At 39.2% G+C, this 17,386-nt stretch overlaps 1 protein-coding gene across 1 annotated transcript in view; it reads right to left on the bottom strand.

The window, feature by feature from the left end:
• LHX5 (LIM homeobox 5) overlaps window positions 1-17,386 on the bottom strand; it is a 37,993-nt gene that overhangs the window by 6,567 nt on the left and 14,040 nt on the right. Inside the window, exon 4 of the mRNA XM_044288700.1 lies at window positions 16-181. Within this exon, the coding sequence (XP_044144635.1) occupies window positions 16-181 (166 nt within the window). The remainder of the gene's footprint in view (window positions 1-15; window positions 182-17,386) is intronic.

Genomic DNA, 17,386 nt, shown 5'->3' with positions numbered 1-17,386 from the left:
CAGGCTGTAGGTTACCTCCATAGTAGCTGTAAGGGCCAGACCCAAGAATGTCCGACTCATCAAGTCTTCCACCTAATGGCCTCATTCGTCTTGGGCTCCTGAAGAAAGCATGCCTTCTAGCACCTAAAGCACTGAGTTGTTTCATCCTCCTCTCCTTGGATCTCCTGTTTTGAAACCAAACCTATGATAAAAAAAAAATATATGTATATATAAAATCAGAAGTTACAAAATTAGTTATATGATAAATAGTAACATGATAGCTATTACCCACAAGAAAAATGTGTAAAGCCCCATGTAGTTTTAAAGATGGCTTGTCACCAGGGAAGAAGAAGGTGTTACTCTCCGGTAGCTACAGACGGTGGAAAATGCTGCAAACAAGTAATTTCCCTCCAACCTGAGACAGTGTCTAGCTGCACAAGACTCACATACAAATCATACTAATATCTTATTTGGTCTGCTAGGCAATGATGCAGTGTCCTTTCTGACTTTCCCTGCACTCTAGATAGGAGAGTAATATAATCCCAGGGTGTAAGCTCAAAAGACAAGATAATGATGTTTCAGGAGAAGACTAGCGTTGAATTCGAACAGCCTTGTATGTTCCTGAGGTGAAACGCATCTATCTGCACAAGCCATTAGGTACCAAGTAGAATTGATGTTCATATAATAATATGCATACATACATGTTAACTGATCGCTCTTATGGTGTATAAAACCATTCTGGATTGCTCAATGTCATAATAGCAACATTTTTTAAAATATAGATACTGTTACTCACATCTTGGCCAAAGAGTCAGCTGGATCTGACGGTGTATGGTCATTTTTTGTATTTAGCTTACTACTACTGCCTAAGGCAACCAGAGTATGTTATGTAGCATTAACCCAGAGATTCTTCCCTATAACATAATTATAAGTTTTGGGGCAAGCCCAGGGACAATCTGGGAACTTAAAGTGGCCCTGGAAAAAAAACTAAAAGTTTCCCCATGTTGTAGGCAGGTCCAAATTTGCAGAAGGCAGGGCAACACAAATAGGCAGTGCCAGTAATACTGTAGGGCAGCACAAAATACTGCCCCAGCAGAACCAAATACACAGTGCAGCACAAAATACCGCTGCCCCTGCCGCAACATTGAACTCTGTCACTGTCCAGGAGGCCAATACAGTTAAATATAGGAGGGCACCTTCTTTTTGCAGCCAGGTGCATAAATAACAGATGCTCCTTGCATTAATTAATGCTGCTAGCATTAGATCTCTATGTACCTGACCAGCGGCTGGGAGGAGGGCTTGGGCAGCCCCCTGGGCATTGGCCCACCAGGAAATTTCCCTGTAGGGTCTATGGCCAGTCCGCCCCTGGCATGTCACAATTTAATTAAATAATTTTAAATTACATCAGAGATCACCCTTGCGATATCCGGTACATACAGATCTTTCAACCACACTGAAGACCAGAAGACTGTGGAAAGACTACACCTACATATTGGATACTTTGGCACCTATAAGGGTATGGCAACACAAAGAGGCATACACAGATTTTACAGGGTCCCATAGCAAACAGATTTAGACCAGATACGCTGTGGACTCGCTACGTGTCACACGTACTCTAAGTATTTGTGAGGATTATTTATATATTATGATTTTTTTTACTTATTGCAGCAGTCTCTGCAGTGAATTTCCTGTTCGAGTCCTGTAAAACCCCTATCAACAGCTTCTTGTCATCTTGTCAATATGATTAAGGACTAGGTGACATCACACTCCACTGGTCCATACAAGGTCACTGACTAGTAGAGCATAGCAATAGTGACATGAGAATGGATGATGCACAGTGTATCCTTATAACAAACCTAGATTTATGGACCTTACATTAATGTGAGAGGTTTAGCATATCAGCTACATAAAAAAAGTAATGGTATAACTAAGGAAAATGTTTTATGGCCCATTTCAAGATGCGTGCTTCAGATGGAATTTCTTTTCAATCCAATTTGAAGACCTTATTGTCCATGATGATTACATGACACCTAAAAAGCCAGTCATGGCTGATATTTTCCCAGTGTCATGACCAAGGATACCCACCCTTACTTTGGAGGAAGTTTTGGTTTGCCATCCTTGGCTAGGAGTAGAGTGGGTTTAGAATTATCATTTTGGCCTACCTATGTAAGCAACTGGATTCCAGCTATCATTACTTTAGTATTCTTTGAAAAATTACAATAATGATCTGACTGGGGTTTAGTGTTGGGAGGTTAGAATTGTTTACAGTGTCCAAAAATGGTCACATAAATTAGATTCCAAGACTTAATGTGCCCATACACATATAATAGCTCTTGTCCGAACACTTGTTTGAAAGATAGCTATCACTCCAGACTGTGTGGTCAATGGGAAGAGGGGAGAAAGAAACACTTCTGGCATCAGCAGATTTCCAGGGAAAAATAAAAGGACTGTTCATTAAAATGCAAGTGGCCCCCATACACATTAGACTGTCTAAGTGTTCAAAAGAAAATGGTGGGTTTGGTCAAGAGACTGAGCATCCTTGGGGTAAAATAGAGAGATTATAATCTACTCTTCCTAAAAGGACACTCATTTTACAGATGTCATAACAGCTAATCAGCATGGTGACAATAATGGCTTACTAATGAGGCTGTTTTTTTTTTTTCAACAACCTGAAGGGACTGTATCACCTATATATTTTTAACTAAATAATAAAAAAAAAACATAGTGAGACATATGTTTTTTTCTGTTTTAAATTTCTGTTTGTATTTTTTTTTTTTATTAGTTTTTCTGAACATGATTGTGAAGGCAGCCATCTTTCCTGGGCTACTGTTAAAGATATAGTTAGAGATATGCATTACATTAGCCACAATGACCATAGAAGCCTTTAATCTGGAGATGCTCATTGATTTTTAGGAAAGTTTTCTAGGCAAGCTCTTTGCAGAGGTCATTGTGCAGAGGGGGTGAGATTTAAGCTGTAACCATCACCCATAGTGAATGATGGGACTTATCTATATAGAGGTTTTGGCTTTCATTGTAATCCTGACTGTAATGATAATTAGATGAATGCTGAAATGTGATCACCACAGAACAGGAAGTATCAGCATCTATTTAGGCTTAGTGGCCAGAATGAAAACTGCAGGATTTTAGGATTTCTTAAAATCTAGATTATATGGAAAATAAAAAAAAATTATCAAAAATGATTAAAAACATATTATATAAATTAGATTTTTTTCCAGCCTTTTTAACTCCTGCCATTAGTAGTAAACACTGCAAGTGGTGAGCTGTAATACCCTTTTTTGCAGTGACTACTCCACTGACTATTTCACTGACCTTATGGATAAGCTGTATAGTCTCTGAATGGGGCTTGCAGAAATCTATGTGCTTGCCAGTTGCCAGCAAAACAACCAATTTCAAAAGCAAGTCTGCTGTGTGTGAATATTGCATGTATGGGGTACTGGAGCAGGAATGTTTGTAAAAAAAATACTAGATACTAAAATAAGTTTTACCACATAAAGATGTGATCACATAAAAAAAAGAGTTCTGTAGAACAGTGTAAGTAAAAATCAAAGTACTCAGGCACATCCCACCTGACCCGATTAGGTGGGGAGTTTTCATCAAAATCACTTGTATTGGAGATGATGGAAGGTTATGTATTATAATTATACAATTAATGTTTATTGAGTCTTAGATTTCCTATTTCATGCCAGTATGCGCTGAAAATGTTCTATTTGTCATCTAGGAAAATTTGTACATAAAGTGGTCATTACTGTTCAACTTATGAACAGTTAAGAAAAGGGGGGATTTGTAGCTGGTCAAAGGACCCCTAAATTGTGATAAATCATGGAATAATGTTGATTTTCTGGAACAGTTAAAGGGAATTTGCCACGTTGAAAATGCAGTGCAATCTGCAGGGCATCAGATCAGGAGGATCTGAGCAGATTGATATAATACAGTTTTTTGTTTTGTTCCAGGTTTTAAAGTCAAGGGGAAGTTCTACAGTTACTGTCAGCTATCTCTGTATGCATAGTCGTAGAGGGAAGATTGCCAATCACTAGTAGGACTACCTCCTTGACTTCACATAAAACTTTGTCACAGTCGGGAGTGCTCCTCATAATAATTGTGGCACATCTCACACCAGTGGAGGACATAACGCCAGTCTTAAAGGGAACCTGTCACCGGGATTTTGTGCATAGAGCTGAGGACATGGGCTGCTAGATGGCCGCTAGCACATCCGCAATATCCAGTCCCCATAGCTCTGTGTGCTTTTATTGTGTAAAAAAAACAATTTGATACATATGCAAATGAACCTGAGATGAGTCCTGTACATGAGATGAGTCAGGGACAGGACTCATTTCAGGTTAATTTGCATATGTATCAAATCGTTTTTTTTACACAATGAAAGCATACAGAGCTATGGGGACTGGGTATTGCGGATGTGCTAGCGGCCATCTAGTAACCCATGTCCTCAGCTCTATGCACAAAATCCCGGTGACAGGTTCCCTTTAATAAATCTCGGCCTATTTATATATATATATATATATATAAAAATATACATATATATATACAGTACAGACCAAAAGTTTGGACACACCTTCTCATTCAAAGCGTTTTCTTTATTTTCATGACTATGAAAATTGTAGATTCACACTGAAGGCATCAAAACTATGAATTAACACATGTGGAATTATATACTTATCAAAAAAGTATGAAACAACTGAAAATATGTCATATTCTAGGTTCTTCAAAGTAGCCACCTTTTGCTTTGATTACTGCTTTGCACACTCTTGGCATTCTCTTGATGAGCTTCAAGAGGTAGTCACCTGAAATGGTCTTCCAACAGTCTTGAAGGAGTTCCCAGAGATGCTTAGCACTTGTTGGCCCTTTTGCCTTCACTCTGTGGTCCAGCTCACCCCAAACCATCTCGATTGGGTTCAGGTCCGGTGACTGTGGAGGCCAGGTCACCTGGCGCAGCACCCCATCACTCTCCTTCATGGTCAAATAGCCCTTACACAGCCTGGAGGTGTGTTTGGGGTCATTGTCCTGTTGAAAAATAAATGATGGTCCAACTAAACGCAAACCGGATGGAATAGCATGCTGCTGCAAGATGCTGTGGTAGCCATGCTGGTTCAGTATGCCTTCAATTTTGAATAAATCCCCAACAGTGTCACAAGCAAAGCACCCCCACACCATCACACCTCCTCCTCCATGCTTCACGGTGGGAACCAGGCATGTAGAGTCCATCCGTTCACCTTTTCTGCGTCGCACAAAGACACGGTGGTTGGAACCAAAGATCTCAAATTTGGACTCATCAGACCAAAACACAGATTTCCACTGGTCTAATGTCCATTTCTTGTGTTCTTTAGCCCAAACAAGTCTCTTCTGCTTGTTGCCTGTCCTTAGCAGTGGTTTCATAGCAGATATTCTACCATGAAGGCCTGATTCACACAGTCTCCTCTTAACAGTTGTTCTAGAGATGTGTCTGCTGCTAAAACTCTGTGTGGCATTGACCCGGTCTCTAATCTGAGCTGCTGTTAACCTGCGATTTCTGAGGCTGGTGACTCGGATGAACTTATCCTCCGCAGCAGAGGTGACTCTTGGTCTTCCTTTCCTGGGGCGGTCCGCATGTGAGCCAGTTTCTTTGTAGCGCTTGATGGTTTTTGTGACTGCACTTGGGGACACTTTCAAAGTTTTCCCAATTTTTCGGAGTGACTGACCTTCTTTTCTTAAAGTAATGATGGCCACTCGTTTTTCTTTACTTAGCTGCTTTTTTCTTGCCATAATACAAATTCTAACAGTCTATTCAGTAGGACTATCAGCTGTGTATCCACCTGACTTCTCCACAACGCAACTGATGGTCCCAACCCCATTTATAAGGCAAGAAATCCCACTTAATAAACCTGACAGGGCACACCTGTGAAGTGAAAACCATTTCAGGTGACTACCTCTTGAAGCTCATCAAGAGAATGCCAAGAGTGTGCAAAGCAGTAATCAAAGCAAAAGGTGGCTACTTTGAAGAACCTAGAATATTACATATTTTCAGTTGTTTCATACATTTTTGATAAGTATATAATTCCACATGTGTCAATTCATAGTTTTGATGCCTGTGCTAATCTACAGTTTTCATAGTCATGAAAATAGAGAAAACTCTTTGAATGAGGTGTGTCCAAACTTTTGGTCTGTACTGTATATATATATATATATATATATTTACACAGTGGATATAAAAAGTCTACACACCCCTGTTAAAATGTCAGGTTTCTGTGCTGTAAAAAAAAATGAGACAAAGATAAATCATTTCAGAACTTTTTCCACCTTTAATGTGACCTACAACTCAATTAAAAAACAAACTGAAATCTTTTAGGTGGAGGGAAGAAAACAAAAAAAGCTAAAATAATGTGGTTGCATAGGTGTGCACACCCTCTTATAACTGGGGATGTAGCTGTGTTCAGAATTAAGCAATCACATTCAAAATCATGTTAAATAGGAGTCAGCATACACCTGACATAATTTAAAGTGCCTCTGATTAACCCCAAATAAAGTTCAGCTGCTCTAGTTGGTCTTTCCTGAGATTTTCTTAGTCGCATCCCACAGCAAAAGCCATGGTCCACAGAGAGCTTCCAAAGCATCAGAGGGATCTCATTGTTAAAAGGTATCAGTCAGGAGAAGGGTACAAAAGAATTTCCAAGGCATTAGATATACCATGGAGCACAGTGAAGACAGTCATCATCAAGTGGAGAATATATGGCACAACAGTGACATTACCAAAATTGCTGAAAAGACAAGAAGAAAACTGGTCTGGGAGGCTACCAAGAGGCCTACAGCAACATTAAAGGAGCTGCAGGAATATCTGGCAAGTACTGGCTGTGTGGTATATGTGACAACAATCTCCCGTATTCTTCATATGTCTGGACCTCGGGGTAGAGTGGCAAGACGAAAGCCTTTTCTTACGAAGAAAAACATCCAAGCCAGGCTACATTTTGCAAAAACACATATGAAGTCTCCCAAAAGCATGTGGGAAAAGGTGTTATGGTCTGATGAAACCAAGCTTGAACTTTTTGGCCATAATTCCAAAAGATATGTTTGGAGCAAAAACAACACTGCAAATCACCAAAAGAACACCATACCCACAGTGAAGCATGGTGGTGGCAGCATCATGCTTTGGGGCTGTTTTTCTTCAGCTGGAACTGGGGCCTTAGTTAAGCTAGAGGGAATTATGAACAGTTCCAAATACCAGTCAATATTGGCACCAAACCTTCAGGCTTCTGCTAGAAAGCTGAACATGAAAAGGAACTTCATCTTTCAGCCTGACAACGACCCAAAGCATACATCCAAATCAACAAAGGAATGGCTTCACCAGAGGAAGATTAAAGTTTTGGAATGGCCCAGCCAGAGCCCAGACCTGAATCCGATTGAAAATCTGTGGGGTGATCTGAAGAGGGCTGTGCACAGGAGATGCCCTCGCAATCTGACAGATTTGGAGTGTTTTTGCAAAGAAGAGTGGGCAAAACTTGCCAAGTCAAAATGTGCCATGCTGATAAACTCATACCCAAAAAGACTGAGTGCTGTAATAAAATCAAAAGGTGCTTCAACAAAGTATTAGTTTAAGGGTGTGCACACTTATGCAACCATATTATTTTATTTTTATATTTTTTCTTCCCTCTACCTAAAAGATTTCAGTTGAGTTGTACAGCTTATAGGTCACTCTAAAGGTGGAAAAAGTTCTGAAATGATTTATCTTTGTCTCATTTTTTTACAGCACAGAAACCTGACATTTTAACAGGGGTGTGTAGACTTTTTATATCCATTGTGTGTGTATATATATATCTATATATATATATATATATACACACACACACAGTGGATATAAAAAGTCTACACACCCCTGTTAAAATGTCAGGTGTGTGTGCTGTAAAAGTGGGGACTGTATAATTCTGGTTTCTCACTCCACTTCCCTTTATCCACATCACCTCCTATCCCTTGGTGGAACTTGATAGACACGTCTTTTTTTTTCAACCATAACAATAACTATGTAACTCAGTACCCCCACAAAACCACACTTTGAAGATATGAATATAACTTTTGTGTATTCACTGATGTGAATGTGCAGAAATTCTTTGAAACAAAGAAAATATATGTGAACTTATAATGATACCTTTACATGTAGCTATAATAAAATCTATTAATATTATATGTAACAAAGAATGCAAAGGTTGATAGACAAAGTTGAGTATCTTTATCAAGAGTTGCTAAGTAACAGTGACCTCCACTGAAAAGTATGTTTCTTCTCTTTAAAAATGAATTTAACTGCAATTTTGACTAGATATTAGGTAGGTGGTAAGTATTTTTCACCTAGTATTGCTGTCTTGCATTGCTGGGATTTTTTCATTTATCCCGAATCAGACACCATCTGCATGCAGGTTGAATGGATGACCTAATATTTGCATGGGTCATCTCTAGACGCTCTGGTTACCTCCCACAATCCCAAAACCACAGTGGCAGGTTAATTGGCTTCCTATGAAATTGACCCCTGTGTGTTTATTTGCCTGTGCTACGAAAATTAGATAGTAAGCTCCATTGGGACAGGGACCTGACATGAATGCATAAATCCTATCTGTGCAGCCTCGCTTGGCTATGCTGATCAAGATTATTTCTGTATAGAAATTTATATTCTCCAGCAGTGCTAGCTTTATAGTATGCACATGTCATAAAACCAGGTCACTATGTTCTTAAATATTCTAGAAATGTATTACACATAAAAAATATAATTTAGAGAATATCAAAAATATTTTTCAAGTAACCAAATGGTATTAAAATAATCAATGCGTCACAACTCTGGATCTAGTGTCAGTATGAAGCCATGAGCTTCCAGGTATTACTCCATGTGACTAATGACACTGTAATGTATCCTGAACCTCATCCAGTAATAAAACTAGTGCAAAAACTGCATAGCAAAACACTGATTCTCTGAGTGTTCGGTGCTTGTGCAAAAGACTATCTAAAATTTAGCAACATGTTGTTACAGAGGATAAGGTAATTACAAACTCAGTCTTAGTGCAGTGAAATGACGATGGCATTTTAAAACCACAGGTCTACAGCTCATCCCTTGAGTTCGGTTCTGTCATGGCGTCACACCCCTAAGATGAGGGATTACTGAGAACTTTGGAGGAATTCTTACTGGGATAAGCCGCAAAAGAAGGAACATGAAAACCATCAAACATGAAAACCACTTTATCAAAAGCATCATATCCTGTACAAGCCCCTCTAAAGGGCTTATAGGATCCGGATTACAACTCTTTCAGAGCGATGAATGGGGACCCCCGCCTGAGAGACAAGGGAAGGACCTCACTCCTTTGCCGGTGAAATGAGGATTAAAAAACACCAATCTTTTTTTCAAACTCAATAATAGGCAGGGACTTAAAAAAAAGTATTGGCTTTGAAAAAAAAAAAAAAAAGCTACAGAAAAATAGAAAGGCCCACATAAAAATGTAACCAAGAATGAGAGAGACCAAGCTCTGACATTTCATACAGATGTACACCTGGTTTAAAGATAAAAGACAATATAAGATATTAAGGTGTGGCTCTTATTTTCCTAAAATGAGCTATGTGATTCTGCTACATATTCATCATTTTATTCACTGGTAGCACTTTCCTTCACACTAGCATTTATTTTTATGTATTTTAGCTCCTCTTTTAAATTAGCAACTGATCTAAAGTAATTGAACAGGTTTATAACAGTTTTTAGGCAGTTTTTTGAGTTCTGTTGTCACAGGTCCTATTTCTAATTAAAAAAATATGCTCTTACTGAACGGTGGGAAATCTGATGTTTTCAGTCTTTTCAGACGCATGGAAAATCCAGCTAGTATATAATGCATAAATGTGAAATCTAAAACCCTATTGGAAGGAGCATAAATGTATTTTTATCAACATTTTACCCTTAAATTATAATAAAATGTATATTAAATGTAATGCTACTGTATTAGTGAAAATAATTCATTAATATTATATAAACACATACATTTCGTATAGCTACATTTTCTGTGTTACAAAAGTTCTTTGGCTTAATAAAGATCACTGAACTTGTTTTAATTGTATTACATTTTAATTAAGACTAACACGTCCTCTGGATTTTGTCTGAAACACTTAAAAAGTGGAAGAAATGGGAACAACATTTTAATTTGAAAGGATTATAGTCCTGCTAAATATATTTTAACCAAGCTTTCAGGTTAATTATCCAGCGCCTGTCAGGTCCTATGGCTGCCTGATTAAAGGATTTTAACCATATTTCAACATTCCAGATAATCAGATGAGTTAAATAATCAAATTAAATAATAAATTACGAGTTAAATACTAAATGATATCTACTGTCTAAATAAAGCACAAAATTGTATATTAGCTTGCAAAATTTTGAATTACTGGAAAATAAAAGAAAATAGTTTTCCTGAGAATTTTACATGTGTATAATTATGATTTTTTCCAATCTCTTGGAGCAGGGGATAGGTCATGGTTCATCACTTCCTTGAGGCAATTCATTTTTTAAGACTTACACGAGCATGTGGTATATACTGTGTATATTACAGAAAATTTACCACCAGTGGGAATATTAGCAGCATATCATTGGCTCAGTGTGATGTCGCCAATAATAAAACAGCAGTTAACCATGAGCGGGCACTGCAACCGACTCATTGCCACTTATGACTGTTAATGGCTGGGCATTTTTAGAAGGAATATTATTGGGTATTATTCTATGTGACTTGAGTATATTGCTAATAAGATGTCAGGTGATTTTTTTGCTGCCATAGTTGATAATAGCATATGATAGAGGGACAGAAGCTGAGTTCTGTGTTATATAAGTTTATATGATTTGGAGCAGGATTTCGGAGTGAAAAGCAGAGTAAATCCTGAGAGGACTCCTAGGAGAGACAGTTAGAGTCCCGCTGACCCTGACAAACACAGTGATGGACAGCTGTCCCTGTATCAGTGTCAGGGTTGTCAACCGTCCAGAAATTTCTGGACAGTCCGTGAAAAAAAATAGATGCGTCCCTGATTATTTTGAAGACGATGATTAAGTAGGTCACTTTGGATATAATTCTCTCACAGTAAATGCTGGTAATGAGTTCTTATCAGTATATTGAGCTATAGACATGGATTACTTATAATCTTTATGATTCATTATGGTTTTCCCTGACTATCTTAGGGTTCACATCTCTGATAGGTAAATCTGGTAGTTTGTTCTGGCAGAGTAGCAGACTACCAGAGTTACCGGATCCGGCATAGCCGGACACTGCTGGGCAATGCTGGATTCCAATTCAATCTAGAAACCCACCAGATCCCTGCCGGATCCGGTAATATCGATAGTCTGCGCCTCTGCCATAATAGACTACTGGATTTACCTACCACAGATGTAAACCTACCCTAACTTAGTCATGAAGCCTATACAATAATCTGTCATAGTTTAAGAAAAAAAAGACCCTTATTTTAGATGAGGAAGAATCAAAGAATTGAAGTGTTATATTGTTTCATACAGTGGAAACAAACAAAGAGAGAAATGGTCTTCCTTTGGGTTGATTCTGTTCAATGTATTTTTGCCCTGGGGCCACTAATATTACACAATACCCTTGTCTTCAGTGGCTCATCTGTGAAAATCTTTGCTAGCTGACAATATCACACACCATTGGTGGCCATCCTAAATTTTGTGGGTCCCAGCTCTATAATTATAGACAATTCAACATTGCATATGCAAAGTAGTTCTCCAACCTCCTCTTCCATTTCTGAACTTCTAATAAAATGCTATACTTATTACACATAGTAAATTACAACCGCCTCTATGATATGGAATATACAAGAAATTTGCCATCTTAAAAGCAAATCTACACATATGTAATCATTTCATATTGTAAACATAATGAAGACAAAGAGAAAATGTGAGGATGCCGTAAGTGCAAAAAACTATGCGATAAATTGTGTCAAAAATAATCAAGACTCTACAAAACAACTCACAAATCTTTTAAGAAACATTAAGGGTTTAGGCTACAGTTCTTCTGATATTACCGTAACAGCAATACCAAAGCTAAGTGTTACATTTGCAGTCCATGTCCATTGCTGCCCTGCTATTTCTATTAGAAACATTATTCATTAAACTACTACTACTCCCATTTTTGTCATCATCACTACTTCCCTCCTCTCCTTGCTATTTGTGCAGTTGCATGGCTGCTTCTAATTAATAATCAGCTTCTGCTATAAATGCTGGTCTGCCCTCTCATTGCTCGCCTAGGCTTAGGTTTCAATTTTTTCAGTGAAGGCGTGCTATACTGAAGGTCTGTGTACCAAACTTATGCCTGTTCTTCTAATACTCCAATGCCTGCCCTGTCCTTGGATTGGTTTCACAGAATTGCATGTACTGCGCCTGGCCTGACCTCTGCTTGTTTCCCAACTATTTCTAATATTTCCTTACCCCTTAGTGCTTCGCACTGGTGTCTCTTACCCATTGGGTCAGCTGTCAACTACACTGGGACTATTCCAAAAGGTAGTGGCCTGTTAGGTCTCCTATAGGGAAGGCTAGATTCCTGTATGTGGGGTTAAAGGGTTAAAACTAGGGGATCGCAAAAATAACGCCCTTAGAATTAGCCCAAAATCAAACCGTATGCAGTACTTTTATCTGTCTGAAAAATGGATCTCTGATGGAAATGGCTCAAAGAGATGCCAAATGTGCATAATTGATGCACAAGATTCATTTTCTTTTACAGGATCCATTTTTTTTCTTTATTTTTCTGTTCTGACAAATCAGAAGAATGGAAAAATAGGGGTGAAGCGATCTCTCCCTACAATCATTCCACACCACTGCCTGTTACGCTAACATTCTTTCTGTGGGTTCTATTTCTCTGCCATGGCCTTCAGGTAATGACCCACAAGCACTGGAGAACTGAATCTACAAGTCTCAAAATAGTCATTGATATCTGTACACTGGATGACTGGGATGTTCACTTACTGGACAGATTGGGACATATACTCATCACAAAAACTTGCCAGATATCATAGCACCTCATTATAGTAACATAGTAACATAGTATATAATTTATAATTTATATACATTTGACCATCCAGTTCGGCCTGTTATCCTGCAAGTTGATCCAGAGAAAGGCAAAAAAAAAAAAACTGTGAGGTAGAAGCCAAAAAAAAATTCCTTCCCGACTCCATTCAGGCAATCAGACTAACTCCCTGGATCAACGACCCATCTGTAGTAGCTATAACCTGTAATATTATTACACTCCAGAAATACATCTAGGCCCCGCTTGAACTCTTTTAGTGAACTCCCCACCTCCTCAGGCACAGGGTTCCATAGCCTCACTGCTCTTACCGTAAAGAATCCTCTTCTATGTTTGTGTACAAACCTTCTTTCCTCCAGACGCAGAGGATGTCCCCTCGTCACAGTCACAGTCCTGGGGATAAATAGCTGATGGGATAGATCTCTGTACTGACCCCTGATATATTTATACATAGTAATTAGATCTCCCCTCAGTTGTCTTTTTTCTAAAGTGAATCACCCTAATTTTGATCATCTTTCAGGGTACTGTAGTTGCCCCATTCCAGTTATTACTTTAGTTGCCCTACTCTGAACCCTCTCCAGCTCTGCTATGTCTGCCTTGTTCACAGGAGCCCAGAACTGTACACAGTACGCCATGTGTGGTCTGACTAGTGATTTGCAAAGTGGTAGGACTATGTTCTTATCACGGGCATCTATGCCCCTTTTGATGCAACCCATTATCTTATTGGCCTTGGCAGCCGCTGCCTGACACTGGTTTTTATAGCTTAGTTTGCTGTTTACTAAAATTCCTAGGTCCTTTTCCATGTCAGTGTTACCCAGTGTTTTACTATTTAGTATGTATGGGTGACTTGCATTATTCCTACCCAGGTGCATAACTTTACATTTGTCAGTGTTAAACCTCATCTGCCACTTGTGTTCCCAAGCCTCCAATCTATCCATCCATCTATCTATCTGTCCTCTTCCGTTTCAATTACTTTACACAGTTTAGTGTCATCTGCAGAAATGTATATTTTACTGTGCAAGCCTTCTACAAGATCATTAATAAATATATTGAAAAGAATAGAGCCCAGTACTGACCCCTGAGGTACCCCACTAGTGACAGTGACCCAATCTGAGTGTGTACCGTTAATAACCACCCTCTGTTTTCTATCATTGAGCCAGTTACTTACCCACATACAGACATTTTCTCCCAGTCCGAGCATTCTCATTTTATATACTAACCTTTGCGGTACAGTGTCAAATGCTTTGGAGAAGTCCAGATATACAACATCCATTGATTCACCGCTGTCAAGTGTAGAACTTACCTCATCATAGAAACTGATTAAATCAGTTTGACATGACCGATCCCTCGTGAAGCCATGCTGATATGGCGTTATTTGCTTATTTTCATTGAGGTGCCCCAGGACAGCATCTCTTAGAAAACCTTCAAACAGTTTACCCACAACGGATGTTAAACTTACTGGTCTATTGTTTCCGGACTCTGTTTTTGGACCCTTTTTGAATATTCACACCACATTTGTTATGCACCAATCCTGTGGAACACTCCCTGTCAGTATAGAGTCCTTAAATATCAGAAATAAGGGTCTGGCTATGACATTACGTAATTGTCTTAGGATACGGGGGTGTATGCCATCTGGTCCTGACGATTTGTCTATTTTCATCTTTTTAAGACGCCGCTGTACTTCTTCCTGGGCATTTTTAATGGGGAATTTACTTTTACATTCTGCATTTCATATTTTTCTCAGTGAATACAGTGGAGCAAAAAATATTTAATAGCTTTCCTTTCTCCTCGTCGCTCTCTGCAACTCCCCCCTCATTACTCTGTAAAGGGCCGACACCTTCAGATTTATACTTTTTACCATTTATATAATTGAAGAACATTTTAGGGTTAGTTTTACTCTCTTTGGCAATTAATCACTCGGTCTCTAGCTTGGCTGCTTTTATTTGTTTTTTACATATTCTATTTTTTTTCCTTATAGTTTTTCAGTGCTTCCTCACTACCCTTCTGTTTTAGTGATTTAACTGCTTTCTTTTTGTCATTTATTGCTTTCTTTACAGTTCTATTTATCCACATTGGTTTCTTCTTGTTCCTTAACCTTTTACTCCCATAAGGTATGTACCTCTTACAATTAGATTTTAGGATGCTTTTAAAAGTATCCCATTTTGTGGCTGTATTTTTATTTTTGAGGACTTTGTCCCAGTTAGTTAGGCATATGGCCTCTCTTAGTTGGCTAAATGTAGCTTTTTTAAAGTTTGGTATTTTTGTTCCTCCCTGAAGAAACACTCTTTTGAATGACAATTGGAAGGTTATTAATTTATGGTCACTATTTCCCAGGTGTCCCCCAACCTGCACATCTGTTGTTCTGTCAGGTCTATTGGTTAATATTAAGTCCAGTATGGCCGTCCCTCTAGTCAGGTCCTGAACGAGTTGGGAAAGGTAATTGTCTTTGGTTATTGCCAAGAACCTGTTTCTTTTATGAGATATACAAGTTTCAGTTTCCCAGTCTATATCTGGGTAGTTGAAGTCCCCCATAATAACCACCTCATTATCATTTGCTGCCTCGTCTATCTCGTTTAGTAGATTTTCTGTGGACTCTGGTATATTAGCTGGTTTATAATAAACTCCTATTAGTAATTTATTATTGTTTTTAGCTCCATGTATCTCTACCCACAGTGACTCCACATGTTCATGTCCCTCACTTATATCTTTACAGAGTGTGGGCTTTAGACAGGACTTTACATAAAAGCAGACCCCCCCCCCCCTCTCCGGTTTTGGAGATCCTTTCTAAACAGACTGTAACCCTGTACATTAACTGCCCAGTGATGATCGGCATGGGCAGTATTCGAATTCGCGATATTTCACAAATATTCGCTATAAATTCACAAATTCGAGAATTCGTGATCTCCAATCATTATTTTCTTCATTGTGAAAATCGGCAATCAGAAAATTTGCACTAAAAATTTGCACAATACGAAAATCCGCAATCAACACTACTCCTAAAGTCTATTGAAGCCTTCTCATTGGCCCACAAGCAAGAAGTAGTGAGGGATCATGGGTGCTGATGAAAAAAATCTAGAATATTCGATATTACGAATATATAGCATTATATTGTAGATATTCGCAAATTTTCGAAGTGTCAATATTCACGATAAAAATTTGCGATTAGAATATTCGCAATCAACACTAGTCATAATTATCATCCAGCCATGTCTCAGTTATTCCCACTATGTCATAGTCCTCCTCACACATCACTAATTCCAGTTCCCCAGTTTTATTAGTCAGGCTTCTGACATTAGTGGGCTATTCCTCTTTTGTACTTAAGGGGGTTGTCCTACAAAAAATATTCTATAGATTTCAAACCAGCACCTGGATCTGAATTTTGAAATTGCATTTATTTAAAAATTTTGTATAGCTACTGAGTTATTCAATGAAATATATCTACCGTATTTTTCGACCTATAAGACGCACCGGCCCATAAGACGCACCTAGGTTTTTGAGGAGGAAAATAAGAAAAAAATGTTTTTTAACCAAAAGGTGTGCTTTTGTGGGTTTTGAACTAATGGTAGTCTGTGCATGACACTACTATGGGGGATCTGTGGATGGCACTGTTATGGTGGGGGATCTGTGGGTGGCACTGTTATGGGGGGATCTGTGGATGGCACTGTTATGGGGGGATCTGTGGATGGCACTGTTATGGGGGGATCTGAGGGGGGCACTGTTATGGGGGGATCTGAGGGGGGCACTGTTATGGGGGGATCTGTGGATGGCACTGTTATGGGGGGGTGATCTGCGTATGGCACTGTAATGGGGGGGGTGATCTGTGGATGGCACTGTTATGGGGGTGATCTGTGGATGGCACTGTTGTGGAGGGGATCATCTGTGGATGGCACTGTTATGGAGGGGGATCTGCGGATGGCACTGTTATGGGGGGTGGATCTGTGGATGGCACTGCTATATATGTGTCACCCACAGATCCCCCACCCCATAACAGTGCCATCCACATATCCCCAACCCCATAATAGTGGCATCCACAGATGCCCTAATATACCAGAGCTAAACCTGTGGGAGGGGCCAGTGGCATGCAAATGCTGCGGGGTCGCTGTGGTCACTGTACTCCGGCCCCGCTGCTCACTCACTTCCTTAATGCCTAAACCTTTTATAATAATAACTTTAATTAAAGTTCCGATCCCCAGTCCCATCTGTACTACTTACTAAATGTCCTGTAGCAGGCAGAGCAGGGCGGGCGGCCGGCCGTAACTCACTGATGTCACGTGCCTGCGCCGCCTACTTTATGAATGAAGTAGGCGGCGCACCAGCTCTGCCTGCTACAGGACATTTAGTAAAGTAGTACAGATGGGGCAGGG

The sequence above is a fragment of the Bufo gargarizans genome, chromosome 1 (genome assembly GCF_014858855.1).
Source record: "Bufo gargarizans isolate SCDJY-AF-19 chromosome 1, ASM1485885v1, whole genome shotgun sequence".
Taxonomy (NCBI): Eukaryota; Metazoa; Chordata; class Amphibia; order Anura; family Bufonidae; genus Bufo; species Bufo gargarizans.
The sequence above is the reverse complement of the archived record's forward strand: the minus strand, read 5'-3'. Positions and strand labels throughout refer to the sequence as shown.